Here is a 23,563-nt window from a genome sequence, read left to right on the forward strand (position 1 = left end):
CTCTGTACTTTTAATTAACTAGAAAACATACTTCTAGATAACTGATTGACCTGTACTTAATCTAAATAATCACTGATTTATTTCATTATATTTTTGAATTACAAACTAATGTTTGGCCTGGTGCAGTGGCTCACTCTTCTAACCCCAGCACTTTTGGAGGCTGAAGTGGGCAGATCACTTGAGCCCAAGAGTTTGAGACTAGCCTGAGCAACACGGTGAAACCTTGTCTCTACAAAAAAAATATAAAAATGAACCAGGCTTGGTGGTGCATGCCTGTAGTCCCAGCTACTAAGAGGCTGAGGTGGGAGGATCACCTGAGCCTGGGGAGGTCAAGACTGCAGGGGGCTGTGATCACACCACTGCATTCCAGCCTAGGTGACAGAGTGAGGCTCTGGCACTTAAAAAAATTATATATATATATATACACACACACACACACACTCGATACATATATGTGTGTGTGTGTGTATATATATATAAACTAATGTATAGTGCGGTCTTTAAAGCCAAACAATTCAACTCCACTATTAATCTTTTTAAATTAAATAGCTCCATTTCATAAATTTGTCCAATGCTAGTTCCTTTTTCTATGCTTTCAAAGGTGTTATTCCTAAAAGGCAGTGGCCACACAGATCAAATCATCTGTATAGCACACCTAGAAGAATGCAATGCCAGATTTATAAAGTTTTTAGATGATACCATAATGATGTAATCCCTAAGAAGGGGAGGAAAACTATAAATTCATTTGGCTATTTTAAGTAAGTCTCAAACATTCACTTGAATGAGTATTCCTTCTCTTTTTTTGAGACAGAGTCTTGCTCTGTTACCCAGGCTGGAGCGCCATGGTGTGATCTCAGCTCACTGCAACCTCCGCCTACTGGGTTCAAGCAATTCTTCTGCCCCAGCCTCCCAGGTAGCTGGGACTACAGGTGCTCACCACCACGCCTGGCTAATTTTTGTATTATTAGTAGAGACGGGGTCTCACCATGTTGGCCAGGCTCTTCTTGAACTCCTGACCTCGTGATCTGCCTGCCTCGGCCTCCCAAAGTGCTAGGATTACAGGTGTGAGCCACCGTGCCCGGTCTGTTTTTTTTTTTTTTTTAAGACAGTTTTTCTCTTGTTGCCCAGGCTGGAGTATAATGGCGAGATCTTGGCTCACTGCAACCTTCGCCTCCCGGGTTCAAGTGATTCTCCTATGTCAGCCTCCCGAGTAGCTAGGATTACAGGTGCATGCCAGCACGCCTGGCTAATTTTTGTATTTTTAGTAGGAACGGGGTTTCATCATATTGGTCAGGTTGGTCTCGAACTCCTGACCTCACATGATCCGTAAGCCTCGGCCTCACAAAGTGCTGGGATTACAGGCATGAGCCGCTGCACCTGGTCAATGAGTATTCTTTCATTGAAAGGAAGGAAGAAGAGGAAAGAAGAGGAAGGGAAGGAGATAAGGTGAGAGGAGAAGAGGAAGGAAGGAAGGAAGAAAGAAGGAAAGAAGGAAGGAGGGAGAAAGGGAGCGTGAAAAAAACAGAAAAGGAAAAAGTGTTTACAAATAGTTCATTGCTTCTAATTCCTTATGGGGTCAACTCAGTAAACATCCTAAGTGTAGCTTGTCTCAAACACTCAGATGGTGCACAAGGAAAATGTTGACTGCTAAAGCAATCAGAGACCAAACAAAACACAGTTAGATAAGCTATTATTGGCAATTAATTAAACTGCACTCAGATGAAAACCTAGAGTATGCTAAAAAAAGAAATTCCTAATTTGCATCCTTCTGCTAATAATGTTTCTAAACACTAGATGGCAATGAACTAAAGGTTTAAATGAAAGTAAAAAGATTCTTACATAAAAGTTGAGTTATGTACTATAGGTAGAGAAAGAAGATATAACTGCTTCACTTCAAAACATACCAACTTTTGACAGTAGTTTTTACCTGGGAAGAGGTCTGTACATCTCATAAATATCTCCCAATAGATTAGTCCAAGAGCATACATGTCTACTTGTTTCAAAGCTGATTCACAGTCCCTCAAGTTCACAGCTCCTTCTAGCACTTCTGGTGCCATGTATCTGATAGTGCCAACCTGATAAATTAGAGTGATATTTTTTAGAGAGAGAATGTAGCATATTCTGAAGCACAGACATTAGACCAGAAGTTGTATGTACATCTTAGTCATGTCAATGTTATTTGACCCTAACCATGTCATTAAACCTTTCTATAACTTATTTTTTACCTATAAAATGCCCTTCCTGAATAATTAAACTGTGGTAAACCCATTTTAGTGAATACTATTAATCAATCAAAAAGAATGAGCTAGACTTTCCTATGCATATCAACATAAATAATCTGTAAGACACAGTGAAAAAATTGCAAAACAATATGTATACAACTTATATATTTTTTTAACTTAATATTTTTTAAAATTCACAAAAATACAGCTCAGTGGCTGGGTGCAGTGGCTCATGCCTGTAATCTTAGCACTTTGGGAGGCCAAGACAGGCCGATCACGAGGTCAGGAGATAGAGACCATCCTGGCTAACATGGTAAAACCACGTCTCTACTAAAAAAATATAAAAAATTAGCCGGGCATGGTGGCGGGCGCCTGTAGTCCCAGCTACTGGGGAGGCTGAGGCAGGAGAATGGTGTGAACCCGGGAGGCGGAGCTTGCAGTGAGCCATGATCGCACCACTGCACTCTAGCCTGAGAGACAGAGAGAGACTCCGTCTCAAAAAAAAAAAAAAAAAAAAAAAAAAAAAAAATACAGCTGGGTGTGGTGGCTCACACCCATAATTGCAGCACTTTGGGAGGCCAAGGAGGGTGGATCACCTGAGATCAGGAGTTCAAGACCACCCTGACTAACATGGAGAAACCCCGTAGCCACTAAAATACAAAAAAATTAGCCGGGCATGGTGGTACATGCCTGTAATCCCAGCTACTCAGGAGACTGAGGCAGGAGAATTGCTTGAACCTGGGAGGCAGAGGTTGTGGTGGGCTGAGATGGCACCATTGCACTCCAGCCTGGGCAACAAAAGTGAAACTCCATCTTAAAATAAATAAATAAATAAAATCACAAAAAAATATATATGTTGTGTACAGACAAGTATATATGAATGCAGAGAACAAAGTTGGGAAGGTTATGCTCCACATTGTAATGGTGATTATCAGAAGGTGGACTGTTATCTTCAACTTGGTAACTTTACCCTTGCCTCAAAAATCAGTTCCTACAAATTTGTTCCTAACGCTTGTAAAAATGACTTGAAATGGCATTGAGTTCCAAAATAAACTAATGAAATTTACAAAGGCCTTTATGAGATGTCTTTTATATTTCCTAATTTTGTAATTCCTAGTATTCTATAACTGGCAGTATATGAGGATAATTGTCCTGAGTCTCACTCTGTCACCCAGGATGGAGTGCAGTGGCACAATCTCAGCTCACTGCAACCTCCACCTCCTAGGTTCAAGCGATTCTCTTGCCTCAGCCTCCTGAGTAGCTGGGATTACAGGTGTGTGCCACTGCATCCGATTAATTTTTGTATTTTTAGTAGAGACAGGGTTTCACCATGTTGGCCAGGGTTTCACCATGTTGGTCTCGAACTCCTGACCTCAGGTGATCCACCCACCTGGGCCTACCAAGTGCTGGGATTACAGGCATTAGCCACCACGCCCAGCCAGTAGATGTTTGAATTAAATTCATTATCATTTCAAAGCACATCAGTGTGATACCTTTTGTATGCACTCACCTCGCTTATGGCTGCATTATCTTCCTCCCCTGGGCGCACCAGTCTATTTCCAGTCAGCCTCATGGACAATCCAAAGTCACTAATAACACAGGTTCCATCATTTTTCACTAGGACATTTCTGCTGTTTAAATCTCGATGGGAAATTGCAGGTTTATAATGATCTGTTTGGATAATTTCAAATATTTATCAATGAGTAAAAGGGACTACTGAACATGAAATGAACACATATAAATATAGAAGTAGTGTTATTTTTCTGTTCATTAATTTTCTAATAACAAAAAAAAGACAAATCAAAATTTCAACTCACACTCATCACTATTCTCTAATATATTTTATAATATAACTCCTGTTGCATGTATAGTTAATTAAACATTTAAACTAACAAACATGATGCCGCTTCAGATTCTAACACGCACTTTTTTTTTTTTCTTCATTTATGGTATAGGGCTGTAAAAGGAGGCAATATAGAAAGGAATATTTGGTATAAACACCAAAAACAAAAAAAAAAGTCTGCTTGTCTAAAATAAGTATCAGTGAAAAACTAATGGAGCCCCAAAATTTTAATGTAAATCTTAAACTGCTCTCCTGTGGCTTAACAGATCAAATCTGTGACAGCACATTCCAATTCTGCCCTGAGGTTGAGCCATATCTCTAAACCCATCTCAGCTTTTCAAATCTAACCAGAAATAGTTTTACAATGGTTTGGAGAAACAAGTGAAGGAAGTGGTATCTCTCACCAAGATACGAAAACTTGTTTTTCTGATTTTATAGAAGCAAAGTAGTGTTATGTTCCTTCTATTGCTTTTTTATCCTTATCATAGGACTACAGGTTCCATGAAGGCGGAAAGAGAACATCTTTTACCTGACTTTAAAAGGTTTGGCACAGAGTAGACCCAAAGTAAATGCTTGCTGACTGAAAGAATGAATCTAACCTAAGCCTCTCACCAAATATAATTACATTATATTTTTCTTTTATGTAGGGAAATCTTATATAAACCTTATATTAAATGAAATCATAGCTCTGGAACTGAAAAAAAATTCTATAGCACAATTTCTGAAATTTAAAATATCTGCCTAGGTATAGAGAAAAACAGAGCAATAAGAACAAAGTCAATACATTTACTGAGGATTTGTATTTTGGCACAAATAGACTCAGTATTGAGATGTATTACTCTCATTAATGAGCATTCAAATGCAATTTCACCAATAATGCAACTATAAATAATAATAATCCTTGATATAAAAAAATTAAGCACCAGTACAATTTGAAGAAAAAATAGGAATTACCAAGTTTCTTCACCTCAGAGTTGATTTCTTTCTCATTTCCTCCCTTACCCACTTCCTATTCTCCAGTCTTCCAAAGCTTGTATTAACTTGGCTCCTACTCAGTTCCTGCAAGAGCTGCATTTCTTACTCTGGATAAAGCCACAACATAAGTATATGTCGTACAATCTTGAACTAATATTTATATAGGAAAACTCATGGAAACACTGGAATATATTTATATAATAATACCAAATCAATGGGTAGAACTATAGACTGCCCTTTTGAGACAGGTTTTCCCTTTCAAACTTCCCTCTGTACTCATTTTAATTTTCTTTATTTGGGTGTGGAAGGAGGGTGGAACATACAATAATTCTGCCCTGGGCAGAATACTGCAGGAGGCAAATATCTCAAAGGAAAGCACAACAAGATATTAGTTATATATATATTTTTAAAACCCGAACAAAAATAGTCAATCTATGGATATTTACACACACATATTGCCAGTGCTATCCCACCTGCCCTCCCAACGACATGAAAACTATATACAAACTACTTAACAGTAATTTTCTGGTGAAGTCTGAGTTGTCTGTATCTATTTTCTGGTCAGCTATTTCGTTGGTAATAAGCATGCATTGCTATTATAATATGGAAAAAATTCATAGGGAGATCTTATTACAAAGAAATAAATAGGTTCAATTCTTCCTTATTCTGAAGCAACAAACAGCTGAATAAGTAATAACAGTGTAATTCCTTACTACCAAATTTCTACCCTAAATAACAAAGTTATATCTGAAGATGCTGGGAAGGACAGAATTCAGTGAAAGAGCACTTCAAGTAAAAATATTATAGTATAGGCATACAGATGATCTTTCACTTACAGATGGTTTGATTTATGATTTCTCAACTTTACATTGGTGTGAAAGCAGTAAACAATCAGTAGAAACCATACTTCATTCCTTTTTTCCACTTTCAGAACAGTATTCAATAAATCACATGAGATATTCAATCTATTATAAAGTAGACTTTGTACTGGATGATTTGGCCAACTGTAGGCTAATTAAGTGTTCTGAGTATATTTAAGATAGTTTAGCCTAAGTTATGATGTTCAGTAGGTTAAATGTATTAAATGCATTTTCAACTTACAATATTTCTAACTCATGATGTTTTTTTTTTTTCTTTCACTTTTTTAAAACAGTGTCTCGCTCTGTTGCTCAGGCTGGAGTACAGTGGCAAGATCTTGGCTCACTGCAGCCTCCTGGGCTCAGGCAATCCTCCTACCTCAGCCTCCTAAATAGCTGGGACTACAGGCGCATGCCACCACAGCCAGCTAATTTTTTTATTTTTGTAGAGACGGGGTCTCACTATGTTGCCAAGGCTGGTCTCAAACTTCTGAGCTCAGGAGTTTGATTCTCCTGCCTTGGCCTCCTAAAGTGCTTGGGAATACAGAGATGAACTACCATGCCCAGCCAATTTATAATCAGTTCATTGGGATGTAATCCCATTGTAAGTCAAGAAACATCTGTACTTGGGAATTTTATTTATTTATTTATTTATTTATTTATTTATTTATTTATTTATGAGATGGAGTCTCGCTCCATCGCCCAGGCTGGAGTGCGGTGGCGGCAATCTCAGCTCACTGCAACCTCTGCCTTCCGGGTTCAAGCGATTCTCCTGCCTCAGCCTCCCGAGTAGCTGGAACTACAGGCACGTGCCACCATGCCCAGTTAATTTTTTTGTATTTTTAGTAGAGGCGGGGTTTGACCATGTTGGCCAGAATGGTCTCGATTTCTTGACCTCATGATCCACCCACCTCGGCCTCCCAAAGTGCTGGGATTACAGGTGTGAGCAACGGCGCCTGGCCAGGGAATATCTTTTAAATAATCAGGTAAAAAACATAAATTCTGGGCGGGCGCAGTGGCTCACGCCTGTAATCCCAGCTCTTTTGGAGGCTGAGGCAGATGGATCACCTAGGGTCAGGAGTTTGAGACCACCCTGGCCAACATGGTGAAACCTTGTCTCTACTAAAAATACAAAAAATTAGCCCAGCATGATGGTGGGTGTCTGTAATCCCAGCTACTTTGGAGGCTGAGGCAGGAGAATCGCTTGAACCCAGGAGGTGGAAGTTGCAGTGAGCTGAGATTATGCCATTACACTACAGCCTGGACAACAGAGTGAGACTCTGTCTCAAAAAAAAAAAAACCCACAAATTCAAATAGCTACTATATTTACATGCAATAGCAGCATCTATGTACTCAGTTTTTAAAAAGGTGACTATTACCCTTATTTAGTGGTAACATTAGCTAATGTTTCAGAGTAACTGTTCTGTTTAAATAAAACTTAGGCCGGGCGCGGTGGCTCAAGCCTGTAATCCCAGCACTTAGGGAGGCCGAGACGGGCGGATCACGAGGTCAGGAGATCAAGACCATCCTGGCTAACACGGTGAAACCCCGTCTCTACTAAAAAAATACAAAAAACTTGGCCGGGCGCGGTGGCTCAAGCCTGTAATCCTAGCACTTTGGGAGGCCGAGACGGGCGGATCACAAGGTCAGGAGATCGAGACCATCCTGACTAACACGGTGAAACCCCGTCTCTACTAAAAAATACAAAAAACTAGCCGGGCGAGGTGGCGGGCGCCTGTAGTCCCAGCTACTCGGGAGGCTGAGGCAGGAGAATGGCGGGAACCCGGGAGGCGGAGCTTGCAGTGAGCTGAGATCCGGCCACTGCACTCCAGCTTGGGCGACAGAGCGAGACTCCGTCTCAAAAAAAAAAAAAAAAAAAAAAAAAAAAAAAAAAAAAAAAAGAGAAAATAAATAAATAAATAAAACTTATATCTGATGGCAATCATTCTTTTCAGCCTACATTTGACTTGAAACCTTGCTAAATTATGCAAGCCTTGAAAAGGATGGTATTTTAAGTTCTGTGCTAAGCCAACGTTTTAAAGGCAGTATAATATTTAAGAGCTAAGTGGACACAGTCCACTGGTTAATGTGCTAAAGCACTACAGTAAGTGCATCAAGTTGCTGACACAGGCAATACTTTGGACAATTCTGTATTTAGGAGAAGCAAGATGTCAAGATAAATGAACTGATAAATTATTCAGGATAAATTATTTATACATGAAGTATCAGCTAGAAAAGATGATCCATGCTAATATACAATGGAACAAAGATCTAAGAAACTGATATATTAAAGTTCTCTTCACTAAAAATGTCAGAGAGATTGAAAAAATAATGTCAAGGCTATAATATGACAAGAAAATGCAGCAAGGGATGAGGGTAGAAGAAAGCACAAAGACAGAATTATAGCAAAGTTAACTTAGGGGTGTCTATGAGGTGAGGTGTATATTGAAACAAACTGAGAAAGCAAATGTATTAAAGAGATGCTCCAAGCTGGGCGCGGTGGCTCACACCTGTAATCCCAGCACTTTGGGAGGCTAAGGCGGGCAGATCACCTAAGGTCGGGAGTTCAAGATCAGCTTGACCAACATGGAGAAACCCCATCTCCACTGAAAATACAAAATTAGCCGGGCGTGATGGCGCGTGCCTGTAATCCCAGCTACTCGGGAGGCTGAGGCAGGAGAATTGCTTGAACCCGGGAGGCGAAGGTTGCAGGGAGCTGAGATAGTACCACTGCACTTCAGCCTGAGCAGCAAGAGCTAAACTCTGTCTCAAAAAAAAAAAGATGCTCTGAACAACTAGCAAAAATATGCATGAAAGGTGAGGAAGACCACAGTTATGACAAGGAATATAACTACATAGCTCTGAAACATGAGCAAAGACTAAACCCCACAACGTATTCTTCTCTTCCTACCTAGTAACAGAACCCAATATTATTTGAGGCAGCAATGCAAGCAGGAAACAACAACAACAACAACTATATTCCCAGGCTCTTTTGGAACTAAGTGTGGACTAGGTTCTGGGAAACAAACAAGCATAGGAGTGGGACTTCTGGAGACAGAAAGGGACAATTCCTTTTACCTTCCCTTACTTTTCCCTGCTGACTGGCATGATGGACAATGAGGTGACTTTGAAACGAAAGCCAGCCAGGCACGGTGGCTCATGTTGGTAATCTCAGCACTTTGGGAGGCGGAGGTAGGCAGATCACCTAAGGTCAGGAGATCGAGACCATCTTGGCCAACATGGTGAAACCCCATCTCTAATAAAATTACAAAAATTAGGCCGGGCGCGGTGGCTCAAGCCTGTAATCCCAGCACTTTGGGAGGCGGAGATGGGCGGATCACGAGGTCGGGAGATCGAGACCATCCTGGCTAACATGGTGAAACCCCGTCTCTACTAAAAAATACAAAAAACTAGCCGGGCGAGGTGGCGGGCGCCTGTAGTCCCAGCTACTCGGGAGGCTGAGGCAGGAGAATGGCGTAAACCCGGGAGGCGAAGCTTGCAGTGAGCTGAGATCCCGCCACTGCACTCCAGCCTGGGCGGCAGAGCGAGACTCCGTCTCAAAAAAAAAAAAAAAAAAAAAAAAAAAAAAAACTTTCAAAAATTAGCTGGGCGCATGCCTGTAATACTTGGGAGGATGAGGCAGGAAAATTGCTTGAACCAGGGAGGCAGAGGTTGCCGTGAGCTGAGATTGTGCCATTGCACTCCAGCCTGGGGAACAGAGCGGGACTTGTCTCAAAAAAACAAACAACAACAACAACAACAACAAAAAACTCATGTACCTCATAATATACACTACTATGTATGCACAAAAATTAAAAATTAAAAACAATTAATGATGCACTGTAGTTCACTTAAACAAAATAAATACAAGGAAAATATAGCCTAGCTAAGAGGTTCTTAACCTAAGGTCCATAAATGAGCTTTAAAAAGTCTGAAAATGCCCTAGAATCAAAAGAACATTTTTTTCTTTTATTTATTTACTTATTTTTCTTTTTTGAGATGGAGTTTCGCTCTTGTTTATTCTCCTGCCTCAGCCTCCCGAGCAGCTGGGATTACAGGCACCTGCCACCATGCCCGGCCAATTTTTTTTTGTATTTTTAGTAGAGATGGGGTTTCACCATGTTGGCCAGACTGTTCTCCAACTCCTGACCTCAGGTGATCCACCTGCCTTGGCTTCCCAAAGTGTTGGGATTACAGGCGTGACCCACTGTGCCTATCCTTATTTATTTTTCAGACATAGTCTTGCTCTGTTGCCCAGGCTGGAGTGCAGTGGCAAGATATTGGCTCACTGTAACTTCCGCCTCCCAGGCTCAAACAATCTTCTCACCTTACCCTCCTGAGGTGCGCACTACTATGCCTGGCTAAATTTTTTATACTTTTTGTAGAGACAGGGTTTCACCACATTGGTCTTCAACTCTTGGGCTCTCTGCCTGTCTCAGCCTCCCAAAGTGTTGGGATTTCAGGTGTGAGCCATGGTACCTGGTCTCTTTTATTTTAAACTCAGGGGTACATGTGCAAGTTTGTTATCTGGGTTTATAGTAGGATGCTGAGGTTTGAGGTACAAATGATCCTGTTACTCAGGTAACGATCATAGTACCCAACAGCTAGTTTTTTAGCCCTTGCCCTTCTCCCTCTCTCCCCACTCCAGTAGTCCCTAGTTTCTACTGCTGTCATCTTCATGTCCATGAGTACCCGATGTTTACGTCCCACTTATAAAGTGAGAAAATGTGGTATTTGGTTTTCTGTTCCTGCTTAGCATAACCTACTCCGGCTCCATCCATGTTGCTGCAAAGGACATGATTTCATTCTTTTTTATGGCTGTGTAGTATTCGATGGTGTATGTGTAACACATTTTCTTTTTCTTTTTGAGATGGAATTTCACTCTTGTTGCCCAGGCTGGAGTGCAATGGCACAATCTCAGCTCACCGCAACCTCTGCCTCCCGGGTTCAAGAAATTCTCCTGCCTCAGCCTCCCGAGTAGCTGAGATTACAGGCATGCACCACCACGCCCAGCTAATTTTGTATTCTTAGTAGAGATGGGGTTTCTCCATGTTGGCTCAGGCTGGTCTTGAACTCCTGACCTCGGGTGATCCGCCCACCTCAGCCTCCCAAAGTGCTGGGATTACAGGCGTGATCCACCGCGCCTGGCCATGTAACACATTTTGTATATCCAGTCCACTGCTGATGGGCAACTAGGTTGATTCCATATCTTTGCTATTGTGGATAGTGCTGTAAAAAACAGAAGACCTGTGTCTTTCTGGTAGAATTATTTGTTTCTTTTTGGATATATACCCAGTAATAGGATTGATGGGTCAAATGGTAGTTCTGTTTAAAGTTATTTGAGAAATCTCCAAACTACTTTCCACAGTGGCTGAACTAATTTATACTCCCACCAATAACGTATAAGTGTTCCCCTTTCTCCACAGTCTCAACAGCATCCGTTGTTTTTTGACTTTTCATTAACAACCATTCTAACTGGTGTAAGATTGTATTATCATTGTGGTTTTGATTTGCATTTCTCTGATGATTAGTGATATGGAGCATTTTTTCATATATTTGTTGGCCGCTTATATGTTGTCTTTTGGCAAGTGTCTATTGATGTCATTTGCCCTCTTTTCAATGTGGCTGTTTTTTGCTTGTTCAATTGTTTAAGTTCCTTATACATTCTGGATATTAGACCTTTGTTGGATGTGCAGTTTGCAAATTTTTCTCTCATTTGTAGGTTGTTTACTCCGTGGATAGTTTCTTTTGAAAAGAACATTTTCTAAGTATGCTCGCATTTATATGTTGGAGGAAGAATGTTCAGAGTATGAACAGGAATTCATTTTTCTTTTATTTTAAGACAGTGTCTCACTCTGTCACCAGGCTGAAGTGCAGTGGCATGATCATAGCTCACTGCAATCTAGAATTCCTGGGCTCCAGCGATCCTCCCACCTCAGCCTCCTGAGAAGCTGGGACCACAGGTGTGTTCCACCACCTCCAGCTGATTAAAAATTCTTTTTGTAGAGATGGGGGTCTGACTATGTTGTCTAGGCTGATTTTGAACTCTTGGGCTCAAGCAGTCCTTCTGCCTAGGCCTCCCAAAGTGTTGGGATTATAGATATGAGTCACTGCACCCAACTCAGAAATTATTGATGGACAAGAATTTTTTTTTTTTTTTTTTTTTTTTTTTTTGAGAGGGAGTCTCGCTCTGTCACCCAGGCTGGAGTGCAGTGACGTGATCTCAGCTCACTGCAACCTTTGCCTCCCAGGTTCAAACGATTCTCCTGCCTCAGCCTCCTCAGTAGCTGGGAATACAGGAGCGCGCCACCACGCCTGCCTAATTTTTGTACTTTTAGTAGAGACGGGGTTTCACCATGTTGGTCAAGTTGGTCTCAAACTCCTGACCTCATGATCTGCCCGCCTCGGCCTCCCAAAGTTTTCGTATTACAAGCATGAGCCACCGTGCCCGGCCAAGAATTAAATTCTTAATGGCCCCTATAAGTCTTGAAGTTCTTTTTCTTTCATTTTTTTTGTTTTTTGAGACAGGATCTCACTCTGTCACTCAGGCTGGAGTGCAGTGGGATGAACACAGCTCACTACAACCTAGACCTCCTGGACTCAAAGCAATCCTCCCACCTCAGCCACCTAAGTAGCTCAGATTATGTGCGCATGCCACCACATCTGGCTAACTTTTCTACATTTTGTAGAGAAAGGGTCTCACTACGTTGCCCATGCTGGTCTCAAACTCCTGTGCTCAAGTGATCCCTGAGATCACTTGAACGCTCCAAGTGTTGGGATTACACCCATGAGTCACCATGCCAGCCAAAGTTCTTTCTCTTATTCTTCCTGTTATATTTCTTTTCTTTTTTTCTTTAAAATTATTTGTTTCTCATCACAAAGTATAGGGAATGGAATACAATGCCTGTAATCCCTTGGGTGCATATATTCCTAGCCTATACATCCATAAATACCCTGTACAACACCAGGCTCATACTGTTCCTAGAAGCATTTTCTCACATCCTAACAGCTGCAGAGTACAGTATATGACGAGGTAGGAAGTATAAACAGATTCCCCATTCACAAGGTAGGGCACCTCTTTAATTAGTGTTCCTATACACATTTGCTATTTTTTTGTTTTGTTTTGTTCTTGTTTATTCTGAGACAGAGTCTAGCTGTCAGCCAGGCTAGAATACAGTGGTGTGATTTCAGCTAACTAGAACCTTCACCTCCCAAGCTCAAACAATCCTCCCAGCTCAGTCTCCCAAGTAGCTGGGACTACAGGTGCATGCCACTATGTCCAGCTAATGTTTGTATTTTTTGTAAAGACAGGGTTTCACCATGTTACCTGGGCTGGTCTCAAACTCCTGAGCTCAAGCGATCCACCTGCCTTCGTCTCCCAAAGTGTTAGGGTTACAGGCACGAATCATCGCGATTTGATGATGTTGTTTTGATTTTTTTGATGATTGTGTTTATTTGATTGATTGTTGTTGATGTTTTTTGTTATTTTTTGTGTTTTTTTTTTTTTTGTTTTTTGGATTTGAATTATAAGATTTTTTTGATTTTTTTTTTTTTTTTGTGTGATGTTTTTGTGTTGTGTGTGATTGATGATTTTTTGATTTTTGTGATTTTTTGGTGTTTTGTTGAATTTTTTGTTTTGATGTGTTTTTTTTTTTATTTTGGATTTTGTTGTTTTTGTTTTTTTTTTTGAATTTTTGTGTTTGTTGTTTTTTTTTATGTGTGAAATGATGTGATTTTTGTGTTTATGATGTTTGATTTTGTTGTTTTATTTTTTTTGTTGTGTTGTTTTGTGAAAATGTGATTTTTGTGATTGAAATGTGTTTATTGAATGTTTTTGTTGATTTTGATTGTTTGAGATGTTTATTTGTTGTTGTATTATGGGTGTGATGATGTTGTTTGTTGATTTTTGGTTGATTTTTTTTGTTTTATTGTTTGTGTATGATTTTTTTTTTTTGTTTGATGATGATTGTGATGTTTTTTGTTTTTTTGTGATGATTTTTTGTGTTTTTGATATTTGTTTGAATTTGTGATTGATTTGTTTTTTTTTTGTGATGTTTTTGTTGAATTTTTTTGTTTATTTTTTGATTATGATGTTGTTTGTGTTTTGTGTGTTGTTTTTGTGATGAATTTTGTGTGTGATGATGTTGTTTGTTTGTGTTTGTTGTGTGTTTATGTGATGTGTTGTTGTTATTTTTTTTGATGTGTTTGATGTGTTTTTATTTGATGTTTTTTTGTTGTTTGATTTTTTGTTTTTGTTGATGATGTTTTGTTATTGTTGTATTTTGAAATTTTTTTTTTTTCCTGGGCTGCTAACATTCCAACTGAAGTAGCTGGTTGTTTTTACTAATGATTTGATGAAACTCTCTTGCAAACAAGTACATCATAGACAAATTATGTCTGTACAACTCTTAGAGTTGTTTAAAGTAACCTAATAGAAAGACAGTGACTAAGATTCATTTCTTATCTCCAGCTTTGTAAGTCCCAGGCTGCCTATGGCACCTGGACTGTTGCCCCTGGGTCCCCTACATCCCCATGGCAACAATGGAAGGAGGGCAGGCCAGGACAAGCATGAGGAATAAACAGTCTTTACTGGACTCACACTAGGAGTCTGTGGGCCTTGAGCACCTTCATGTATTTGTCAATGTTCTTTTCAGCCTTTTCCCATAGCCTCATGAGCTGCTTTTCTTCGGGTAATAGATCTTCTGGTAATAGACCTTTCTCTTCTCTCATGGTGGCTGTCATTGTCTGGTATTTCCAGTCAACCTTGTGAGCCCAGTGCCCCAGGTAGGGCAAACTTCCTTCGAGGCTTCGGACATATGACCCTGAGGGTGGCAGAAACCGCCATCTGCTTTTTCTTGTCATATGGCAGTGGGATTCCATCAAACACCTTGAAGTGATCCAGGGAAGCCTAGCCTTGCTTGGTGTTGTGGGGCAGCCTACTGCAGGTGGTCTGCCAAGAGATATGGCTGGGGACCCATAAATGGTAGGGTCCTTGGGAAAGGTTGCTGTTTGTCTGCTTGCAGAGGAAGGCTAGGTACTTTAACTTGTTTCTGTAGAAACTGCCAGAAATGGTGATGTCCTCTCAGCACATGACCACTACTTTCTCTGCTGGGTCATGACAGCCTCCAGGTAGCCCAGCAGTTGGACTCAGCTATCAAGCACCAGGACTGCCCCTCTGCCATCTTGGCAGCTGCATAGGAAAGCTCTTTCTGTTACATCTCAAATACATTACATGCCGAATCTTTCAAACAACTAGCTAATAATAAATCTCTGATAAGATAAATTATACTTTTATACTTTGAAGATATAATTAAAATTTCCTGTTGTGAATTCTGAACCCACATGAGTGTCAATTTCATCTATTGACTCTCTTACCTCCTCGTGGTAATTCTGTGTGAAGATAAGCCAGTCCTCTAGTAACAGAATGAGCAAGACGGCAAGAGCTTACCCAGTCACTTGTGTGGAGACTTAAATACTTGCATAAAGATCCCTATATAGAGGAAAAAATGCAAAAAAAAAGAGGAGATTTTTAACATGAAGAGGTAAGTTCGCATCCTTATAAAGAATTTGCAAATAGGTTAGGATTCCATGAAGATCTAATGAACTACTACATTTCAGAATCTTGAAAGAGTTAGGATGACATTTGTGTGTGTAGAGAGGAGAGGAAGGGAAGGTAAAGGGAATTTAAACATTATCAATTTTTATGGCTCCAATATTAAAAATTATGAATGGTTATTTCCTTTGAAACAATTATTTGATCAAATTAAGATAGAAAAGTGTATCACTCACCAGTATGAATATAGATTATATTGTTATGGTTAATAAGTAGAAAATAAAAGGCTTTTGTAAATATATTCATGTATGTACTTGTGCTACTCAAAGTGCTTATCTACAAACTATTACCAGTTGCTGATGAGAAAAGAAGTTTGCATCAGAATGAATGTCAATCAAAGTACTGCTTCTTTCATGGAAAAACTTGTTGTCAAAAAATTACATAAAAAAGAGAAAAACAGAAAGAAAGAGGAGACAGCAAAACAAACAGTATAATTAGTTGATTCACATTCTGGCGTGAGATCCTTATTTCACTGCAGACATGAATAATCCAGTTTGTGAGTCAGCAATGCTCTATCTGTAATACAGTGGTCCTCTCTGAAGTCTGATTAACAACTAATATAAATGTCAGTTTATTTTTTTTTATTTTTTGAGATGGCGTCTTGCTCTGTCACCCAGGCTGGAGTGCAGTGGTACAATGTCGGCTCACTGCAACCTCCGCCTCCCGGGTTCAAGCAATTCTCGTGCCTCAGCCTCCCAAGTAGCTGGAATTACAGATGTGCGCCATCACACCCCCGACTAACTTTTGTATTTTTAGTAGAGACGGAGTTTTGCCATTTTGGCGAGGGTGGTCCTGAACTCTGGGCCTCAAGTGATCCACCGCACGCGACTTTAGTTTATTTTTTATGAAGAACTTACATTGGGATAATACTCCATCACAAGCAAATATTCCATGCGCCCATCTGCAGTGACTCTCTCATCTCCAACTATAAAGCGGGCAATGTTGTCATGTTCCATCAAAGGCACTCTGTAAATGTTCTTTTCGTTGATAAAATTCTGGCGGTTTGCAAATGAAAACACTTTTACAGCAACTGGACGCTCATCCAAGGAGCCTTTATATACTGCTCCATATCGACCTCGGCCAATCAGCTGTGTTTTAAAGAAAGCAAGGTATTAATATCACAATTGAACAATCAAATTTACTAAATAATAAAGTACAATTTTTTTTTTCTTTTTTTTTTCTTTGAGACGGAGTCTTGCTCTGTCGCCCAGGCTAGAGTACAGTGGCGCGATCTCGGCTCACTGCAAGCTCTGCCTCCCGGGTTCACGCCATTCTCCTGCCTCAGCCTCCTGAGTAACTGGGACTACAGGTGCCTGCCACCACGCCCGGCTAATTTTTTGTATTTTTAGTAGAGACGGGGTTTCGCCGTGTTAGCCAGGATGGTCTCGATCTCCTGACCTTGTGATCCACCTGCCTTGGCCTTCCAAAGTGCTGGGATTACAGGCATGAGCCACCGTGCCCAGCCAATAAAGTACAAATTTAAACGGAATGCCACAGCTCTCTGTTGCTTACAGTTTATTCCATTATCAAGAAATTAATAAATTCTGTTCTAGTATGGCTGATGAAGCTCCTATCAGACCCAGCCTGCCCACAGAGAACATTTATAAATGCTGGACAAAAAAAAAAAAAAAAAAAAAAAGATCTAAAGGCAGATCTTGAGAGGCATTAAGGCTTTGAGAAAAAAGTGGCATGGGGCAAGTTACCCATTTTTATGGCTTTTAGCTTGAGGGCAGGCTGAAATCAGCACATGCAGTGGAACTAAAATTGCTGTAGAAAATCATTCTAGGCAGGGTGTGGTGCCTCGCGCCTGTAATCCCAGCACTTTGGGAGGCCAAGGCGGGCAAGATCACTTGAGGTCAGGAATTTGAGACCAGCCTGGCCAAAGTGGCGAAACCCTGTCTCTACTAAAAATACAAAAATTAGCCGGGTATCATGACACACACCTGTAATCCTAGCTACTCAGGAGGCTGACGCAAGAGAAGCACTTGAACCCGGGAAATGGAGGTTGCAGTGAGCTGAGACTGCACCACTGCACCCCAGCCTGGGCGAAAGAGCAAGACTCTGTCTCAATTAAAAAAAAAAAAGGCCGGGCGCAGTGGCTCACGCCTGTAATCCCAGCACTTTGGGAGGCCGAGATGGGCGGATCACGAGGTCAGGAGATCGAGACCATCCTGGCTAACACGGTGAAACCCCGTCTCTACTAAAAAATACAAAAAACTAGCCGGGCGAGGTGGCGGGCGCCTATAGTCCCAGCTACTCGGGAGGCTGAGGCAGGAGAATGGCGTGAACCTGGGAGGCGGAGCTTGCAGTGAGCCGAGATCCGGCCACTGCACTCCAGCCTGGGTGACAGAGCGAGACTCTGTCTCAAAAAAAAAAAAAAAAAAAAAAAAAATTAAAAAAAAAAAAAGAAAAAAGAGGCCAGGTGTGGTAGCTCACGCCTATAATCCGAGCACTTTGGGAGGCCGAGGTGGGTAGATCATGAGGTCAGGAGATCGAGACCATCCTGGCTAACACGGTGAAACCCCGTCTCTACTTTAAAAAAAAAAAAAAAAAAAAAAAAAAAAAAAAAAAAAAAAAAAGCCAAGGTGTGGTGGCGGGTGCCTGTAGTCCCAGCTACTCGGGAGGCTGAGGCAGGAGAATAGTGTGAACCTGGGAGGTGGAGCTTGCAGTGAGCCGAGATCGTGCCACTGCACTCCAGCCTGGGCGACCTAGCGAGACTCTGTCTCAAAAAGAAAAAAAAAAGAAAAACAGAAAATTGTTCTGGCCTTGAGAAACTCAGGACATATTTGGGACAGCCACAGTTGCTAAAAAGTGAGGGGAGAACCCTAGAAAGGAGAAATTCAGAGAGAGGGAAACCCAATGAATATATAAGACAGTCTCCAGCTAAAGATAAAATAACTGAGGCTAGGCGTGATGGCTCCTGCCTGTAATCCCAGCACTTCGGGAGGCTGAGGCAGGTGGATCATGAGGTCAGGAGTTCGAGACCAGCCTGGCCAACATAGTGAAACCCCGTCGCTACTAAAAATACAAAAATTAGCTGGCCGTGGTGGCATGCGCCTGTAGTCACTTGTGTGGAGACTTAAATACTTGCATAAAGATCCCTATATAGAGGCTGAGGGTGGAGAATCAATTGAACCCAGGAGGTGGAGGCTGCAGTGAGCCAAGACCGTGCCTTGTACTCCAGCCTGGGTGACAGAGCGAGATTCCATCTCAAAAAAAAAAAAAAAAGATAAAATCACTGAACTGAGATTTGAGTTTCTGCCCCAGACAGGTTTGTGGTATATGTTCAACCAAGTTAATTGCTTACTAAAATAGCAAAAATTGACACACTTTAGAAGAGTCCAGTGTTCCACAATACAATATTCGCAATATCCAGAATACAAAAAAATTACTCAACACACAAAGAACCAGTAAAATGTAACCCATTCTCGTTATTTTTGGCTTCTGGGGATTGCTTTTACTTTTTATTAAAACAGGTGGGGGATTTACCATCATTTATTTAAGGATATATGTTGTGTTTAATACACTATTTCCAAGTAAAAATTATACAAAGTGTCCTTTTAAAAGGTTGTATCAATATATAATTAATTCAGCAATGTTTGGAAGTGTTTCTATCACTTAATCATGGTTAAAATTCCATGGGTTAACTAGTATTTCTTTCAGCCTCATAAATTGGACATCTTACTGTACATTTCTCAGCCACACTTACTTCTTTTGTGAATTGGCAGTTAATATATTTCGTCCCTTTCTTTTTTTTTTTTTTTTGAGACAGGGTCTCTGTTGCCTAGGCTCACCACAACCTCTACCTCCTGGGCTCAAGTGATCCTTCAACCTCAGCCTCCCGAGTAGCTGGGACTACAGGCATGTGCTACCACACCCAGCTAATTTTTGTATTTTTTATAAAATAAATGGGGTTTCACCATGTTGCCTATGACTTCTCTTGAACTCCTAGGCTCAAGCAATCCACCCACTTCGGCCTCCCAAAAGAGCTGGGATTACAGGTGTGAGTCACAGCACCTAGACTTTTTGTCCATTTGCTATAGAATGTTTCTTTCATCTTGATTTATATCGGTTCTTTATCAAGTCTTCCCTTATATGTTGAAATTTATTTTTCAAATTTGGCTTTTATCTTTGTTTACGGTATGTCTCTCCCAAAACAGAAAGTTCTTACAATTTTTTTATATAGTCAAATCTATCATATCTATTATTTAATAGTCTCTGGTTTGGGGACCATGGTTTTCAAGTCAATCTTAACAAATATCATAAAAACACTCATCATGGTAACACTTTTAATGTAGCTTCTGAGATATCACCAAATGAAACTTAAATTCTATATATAAGAGCCTTATGTATCTACAAAAATATGTACTATATGCAGACAAGGAGTATTTATTTGTTGTCTATTATGGATTCCTTGTGGCACACTCTTTTCAAACTTTCATGTCTTTATCCTCATACCCTGTACAAATCTCTACTCAAAGGTCAACCTCTTTCTAAATTAAAAAATACATATATTTTTTATTTTTTTGAGATGGATTCTTGCTCTGTCACCTAGAATGCAGTGGCATGATCTTGGCTCACTGCAACCTCCACCTTCTGGGTTCAAGCAATTCGCTAGCCTCAGCCTCCCAAGCAGCTGGGACTACAGGCGTGTGCCACCACTCCCAGTTAATTTTTGTATTTTAGTAGAGATAGGGTTTCACCATGTTGGCCAGGCTGGTCTTGAACTCCTGACCTCAAGGGATCCCCCTGCCTTGGCCTCCCAAAGTGATGGGATTACATGCATGAGCCATCACACCTGGCCATATTTTCTTTTTCTTTTTTTTTTTTTTTTTTTCTGTGGCAGAGTTTTGCTCTTGTTGCCCAGGCTACAGTGCAATGGTGCGATCTTGGCTCACTGCAACCTCCGCCTCCCAGGTTCAAACAATTCTCCTGCCTCAGCCTCCTGAGTAGCTGGGATTACAGGCATGCGCCACACCTGGCTAATTTTGTATTTTTAGTAGAGACGGGGTTTCTTCATGTTGGTCAGGCTGGTCTTGAACTCCCGACCTCAGGTGATCCACCCGCTTCAGCCTCCCAAAGTGCTGGGATTACAGGCATAAGCCACTGTGCCTGGCCCATATTTTCTTTAATAACTCCCTTTTCATCATTTTCTTATTCACTATACTTTTCTTTTCTTTTTTTTTGAGATGGAGTCTCGCTCTGTCGCCCAGGTTGGAGTGCAGTGGCCAGATCTCAGCTCACTGCAAGCTCTGCCTCCCAGGTTTACGCCATTCTCCTGCCTCAGCCTCCCGAGTAGCTGGGACTACAGGCGCCCACCACTGTGCCCGGCTAGTTTTTTGTATTTTTTAGTAGAGACAGGGTTTCACCGTGTTAGCCAGGATGGTCTGGATCTCCTGACCTAGTGACCCGCCCCTCTCGGCCTCCCAAAGTGCTGGGATTATAGGCTTGAGCCACCGCGCCCAGCCTCTTATTCACTATACTTTTCTTCATAGCACTTACTACTACTTGCAATTATATTATACATTCCTGTACCTGTTTGTAGACTCTTCAACTCAAATACAAGCCCCAGGAGACATATCTGTATTGTTCACCTATGTTCCCAGTGCCTAGAATAGGCCTTGACAAAAAAATTGTAATTTAGTAAATAAGGGTTAAATAAATGAATGAATGTCTTTTTTTTTTTTTTGAGACGGAGTCTCGCTGTGTCGCCCAGGCTGGAGTGCAGTGGCCGGATCTCAGCTCACTGCAAGCTCTGCCTCCCGGGTTTTTACGCCATTCTCCTGCCTCAGCCTCCCGAGTAGCCGGGACTACAGGCGCCCGCCACCTCGCCCGGCTAGTTTTTTGTATTTTTTAGTAGTGACGGGGTTTCACCGTGTTAAGCCAGGATGGTCTCGAACTCCTGACCTCGTGATCCGCCCGTCTCGGCCTCCCAAAGTGCTGGGATTACAGGCTTGAGCCACCGCGCCCGGCCATGAATGAATGTCTTAATGAGTGAATGAAGTCACTGTTCCAGGTCTAGTATCATAGTAGAAACAATAGTCCATAATCTAAAAGCAAACTTACCTCCAACAGTTTCAGATTATCTAGGTCAAGAGAGGGTTCAGATGCTGCTGCCTCCATCATGTTCATACTGTGAAGACCTTGTTTACGGTCTCCTGTAGGAACAGGAAACAGGTTACTACTATATGGTTTTCTGAAAATGAATATCTTTTTTTCTTTTTTTTGAGACGGAGTCGCGCTCTGTCGCCCAGGCTGGAGCGCAGTGGCCGGATCTCAGCTCACTGCAAGCTCCGCCTCCCGGGTTTACGCCATTCTCCTGCCTCAGCCTCCCAAGCAGCTGGGACTACAGGCGCCCGCCACCTCGCCCGGCTAGTTTTTTGTATTTTTTTTTTTTTTAGTAGAGACGGGGTTTCACCGTGTTAGCCAGGATGGTCTCGATCTCCTGACCTCGTGATCCGCCCGTCTCGGCCTCCCAAAGTGCTGGGATTACAGGCTTGAGCCACCGCGCCCGGCCTGAAAATGAATATCTTTTTACACTTTTTATAATATTACACTTAGAAAGAAGAGCTGCAGAAAGATTAGCAGCAAGATTTATGCCTAATGTCAATAGGAGTAAAGCGATTTACTAAACTAGGTAATACCTATAAATGAAGATGAATGCAGAATAGCATGAAAGCCAAATTCTGGGAGACACTTTCATAATGACTTACTTTAAAAGTTTAAAACCCTAAGCAATATTTTTATAAAAACTTTAAAGAAGATCGTATAGAAGTTATTCGAACGAATGAATGAATGCTGACTTCCTGAACAGTCCATCAAACCTAAAGTTTATTAGAACCGACATGACATTTGATGACACTGAGGAATTACTGTTATTTTTTCAGATGTGAAAATGGTGTTATGGATATGTATTCTTAAAGCTCCTATATTATAGAGATAATATTTAAAGAGATAAAAATATCTAATTAAATATTTATAGATATATTGTATCCATGATTTGCTTCAAAATAATCCAGTGGCATGGAAAGGGGTAGTGACTGATAATTTAAATGATGAAACAATACTGTCCATATGTGATAACTACTGAGGCTGGCTGTACTTTGCATAACTTTGAGACTTTTTTTTTTTTTTAACATAGGGCATTTAAAAGGAGCAAATAAACTGCTTAAATTGCATGTTTAATAAATGATAGGACAAAAAATGGTAATTTTTACCTGTCAACATTCTGTATCCAAAGCATAAGGCAACTATCAAAACAGTTAATACAGAGACTGATGCCAAAGCAATGATTATTGTCTCATCTCGGTTAAATGAATGAGGTGGACCTAAAAGAAAACAAATTTTGAAACGTCATCATTTTTTGAAAAAGTATTTTGTTAAATACTGACAGACTGCCCTTTAGAAAGGCTGTATCAATGTATAATCAAATCAGTAATGTTTTTGCATCAAAGGAAATGAAAGAAAAAATTAGCAAATTTGTGATAATTACAAATTATATTTTTTAATCATACAGACTATTCCATATAGATTTGGAACACTGAAACACCAAGTAGGTGTGCTCCTAATTATTGAAATATCAACTATACCATGAAACAGTGTAGACAGGATAGTATACTATTAAGAGTCTTAGAATCTAATAGTTTTAGAATCACATTTGGTTTTAACTCCTCAATTTCCTCATTTATAAAAACAGTACTCTGTATTTCCCAAGTTAGCTGTAAGATTTAGATGGCAGTCTAAGTACCTAATATGATGTCAAGAATATATTATCTGGCTGGGCACGGTGGCTCATGCCTGTAATCCCAACACTTTGGGAGGCTGCTGCAGGAGGATCACTTGAGGCCAGGAAGTCAAGGCCAGCCTGGACAACATAGCAAAATGCCAGGCATTAAAACAAATTAAAAAAAAAAATTAGTCAGGCATGGTGGCATGCACTCAGGGGGCTATGGTAGGAGGATTGCTTAGGCCCAGGAATTTGAGGCTGCAGTGAGCCATGATTGTACCACTGCACTCCAGCTTGGGTGATGTAGTGAGACTGTTTCTTAAAAAA

General features: G+C 40.8%; 2 protein-coding genes across 5 annotated transcripts in view; one reads left to right on the forward strand and one right to left on the reverse strand.

Moving 5' to 3' along the window:
* The window catches only part of SUMO1 (small ubiquitin like modifier 1), a 1,087,495-nt gene that overhangs the window by 718,167 nt on the left and 345,765 nt on the right, over positions 1 to 23,563 (forward strand). The window lies entirely within an intron of this gene.
* Positions 1 to 23,563, reverse strand: part of BMPR2 (bone morphogenetic protein receptor type 2) — a 207,977-nt gene that overhangs the window by 32,395 nt on the left and 152,019 nt on the right. For 2 of the 3 annotated variants that reach the window (XM_050750815.1, XM_050750814.1), the window contains exons 4-9: positions 22,728 to 22,838; positions 21,577 to 21,668; positions 16,368 to 16,598; positions 15,273 to 15,387; positions 3,733 to 3,893; positions 1,928 to 2,075 (exon numbers count right to left, since the gene is read on the reverse strand). In XM_050750815.1, coding sequence (XP_050606772.1) covers positions 1,928 to 2,075; positions 3,733 to 3,893; positions 15,273 to 15,387; positions 16,368 to 16,598; positions 21,577 to 21,668; positions 22,728 to 22,838 — 858 coding nt within the window. The remainder of the gene's footprint in view (positions 1 to 1,927; positions 2,076 to 3,732; positions 3,894 to 15,272; positions 15,388 to 16,367; positions 16,599 to 21,576; positions 21,669 to 22,727; positions 22,839 to 23,563) is intronic. The other variant, XM_050750816.1, reaches the window with a different exon arrangement.

This window comes from Macaca thibetana, chromosome 12 (assembly GCF_024542745.1).
Source record: "Macaca thibetana thibetana isolate TM-01 chromosome 12, ASM2454274v1, whole genome shotgun sequence".
Lineage (NCBI taxonomy): Eukaryota > Metazoa > Chordata > Mammalia > Primates > Cercopithecidae > Macaca > Macaca thibetana.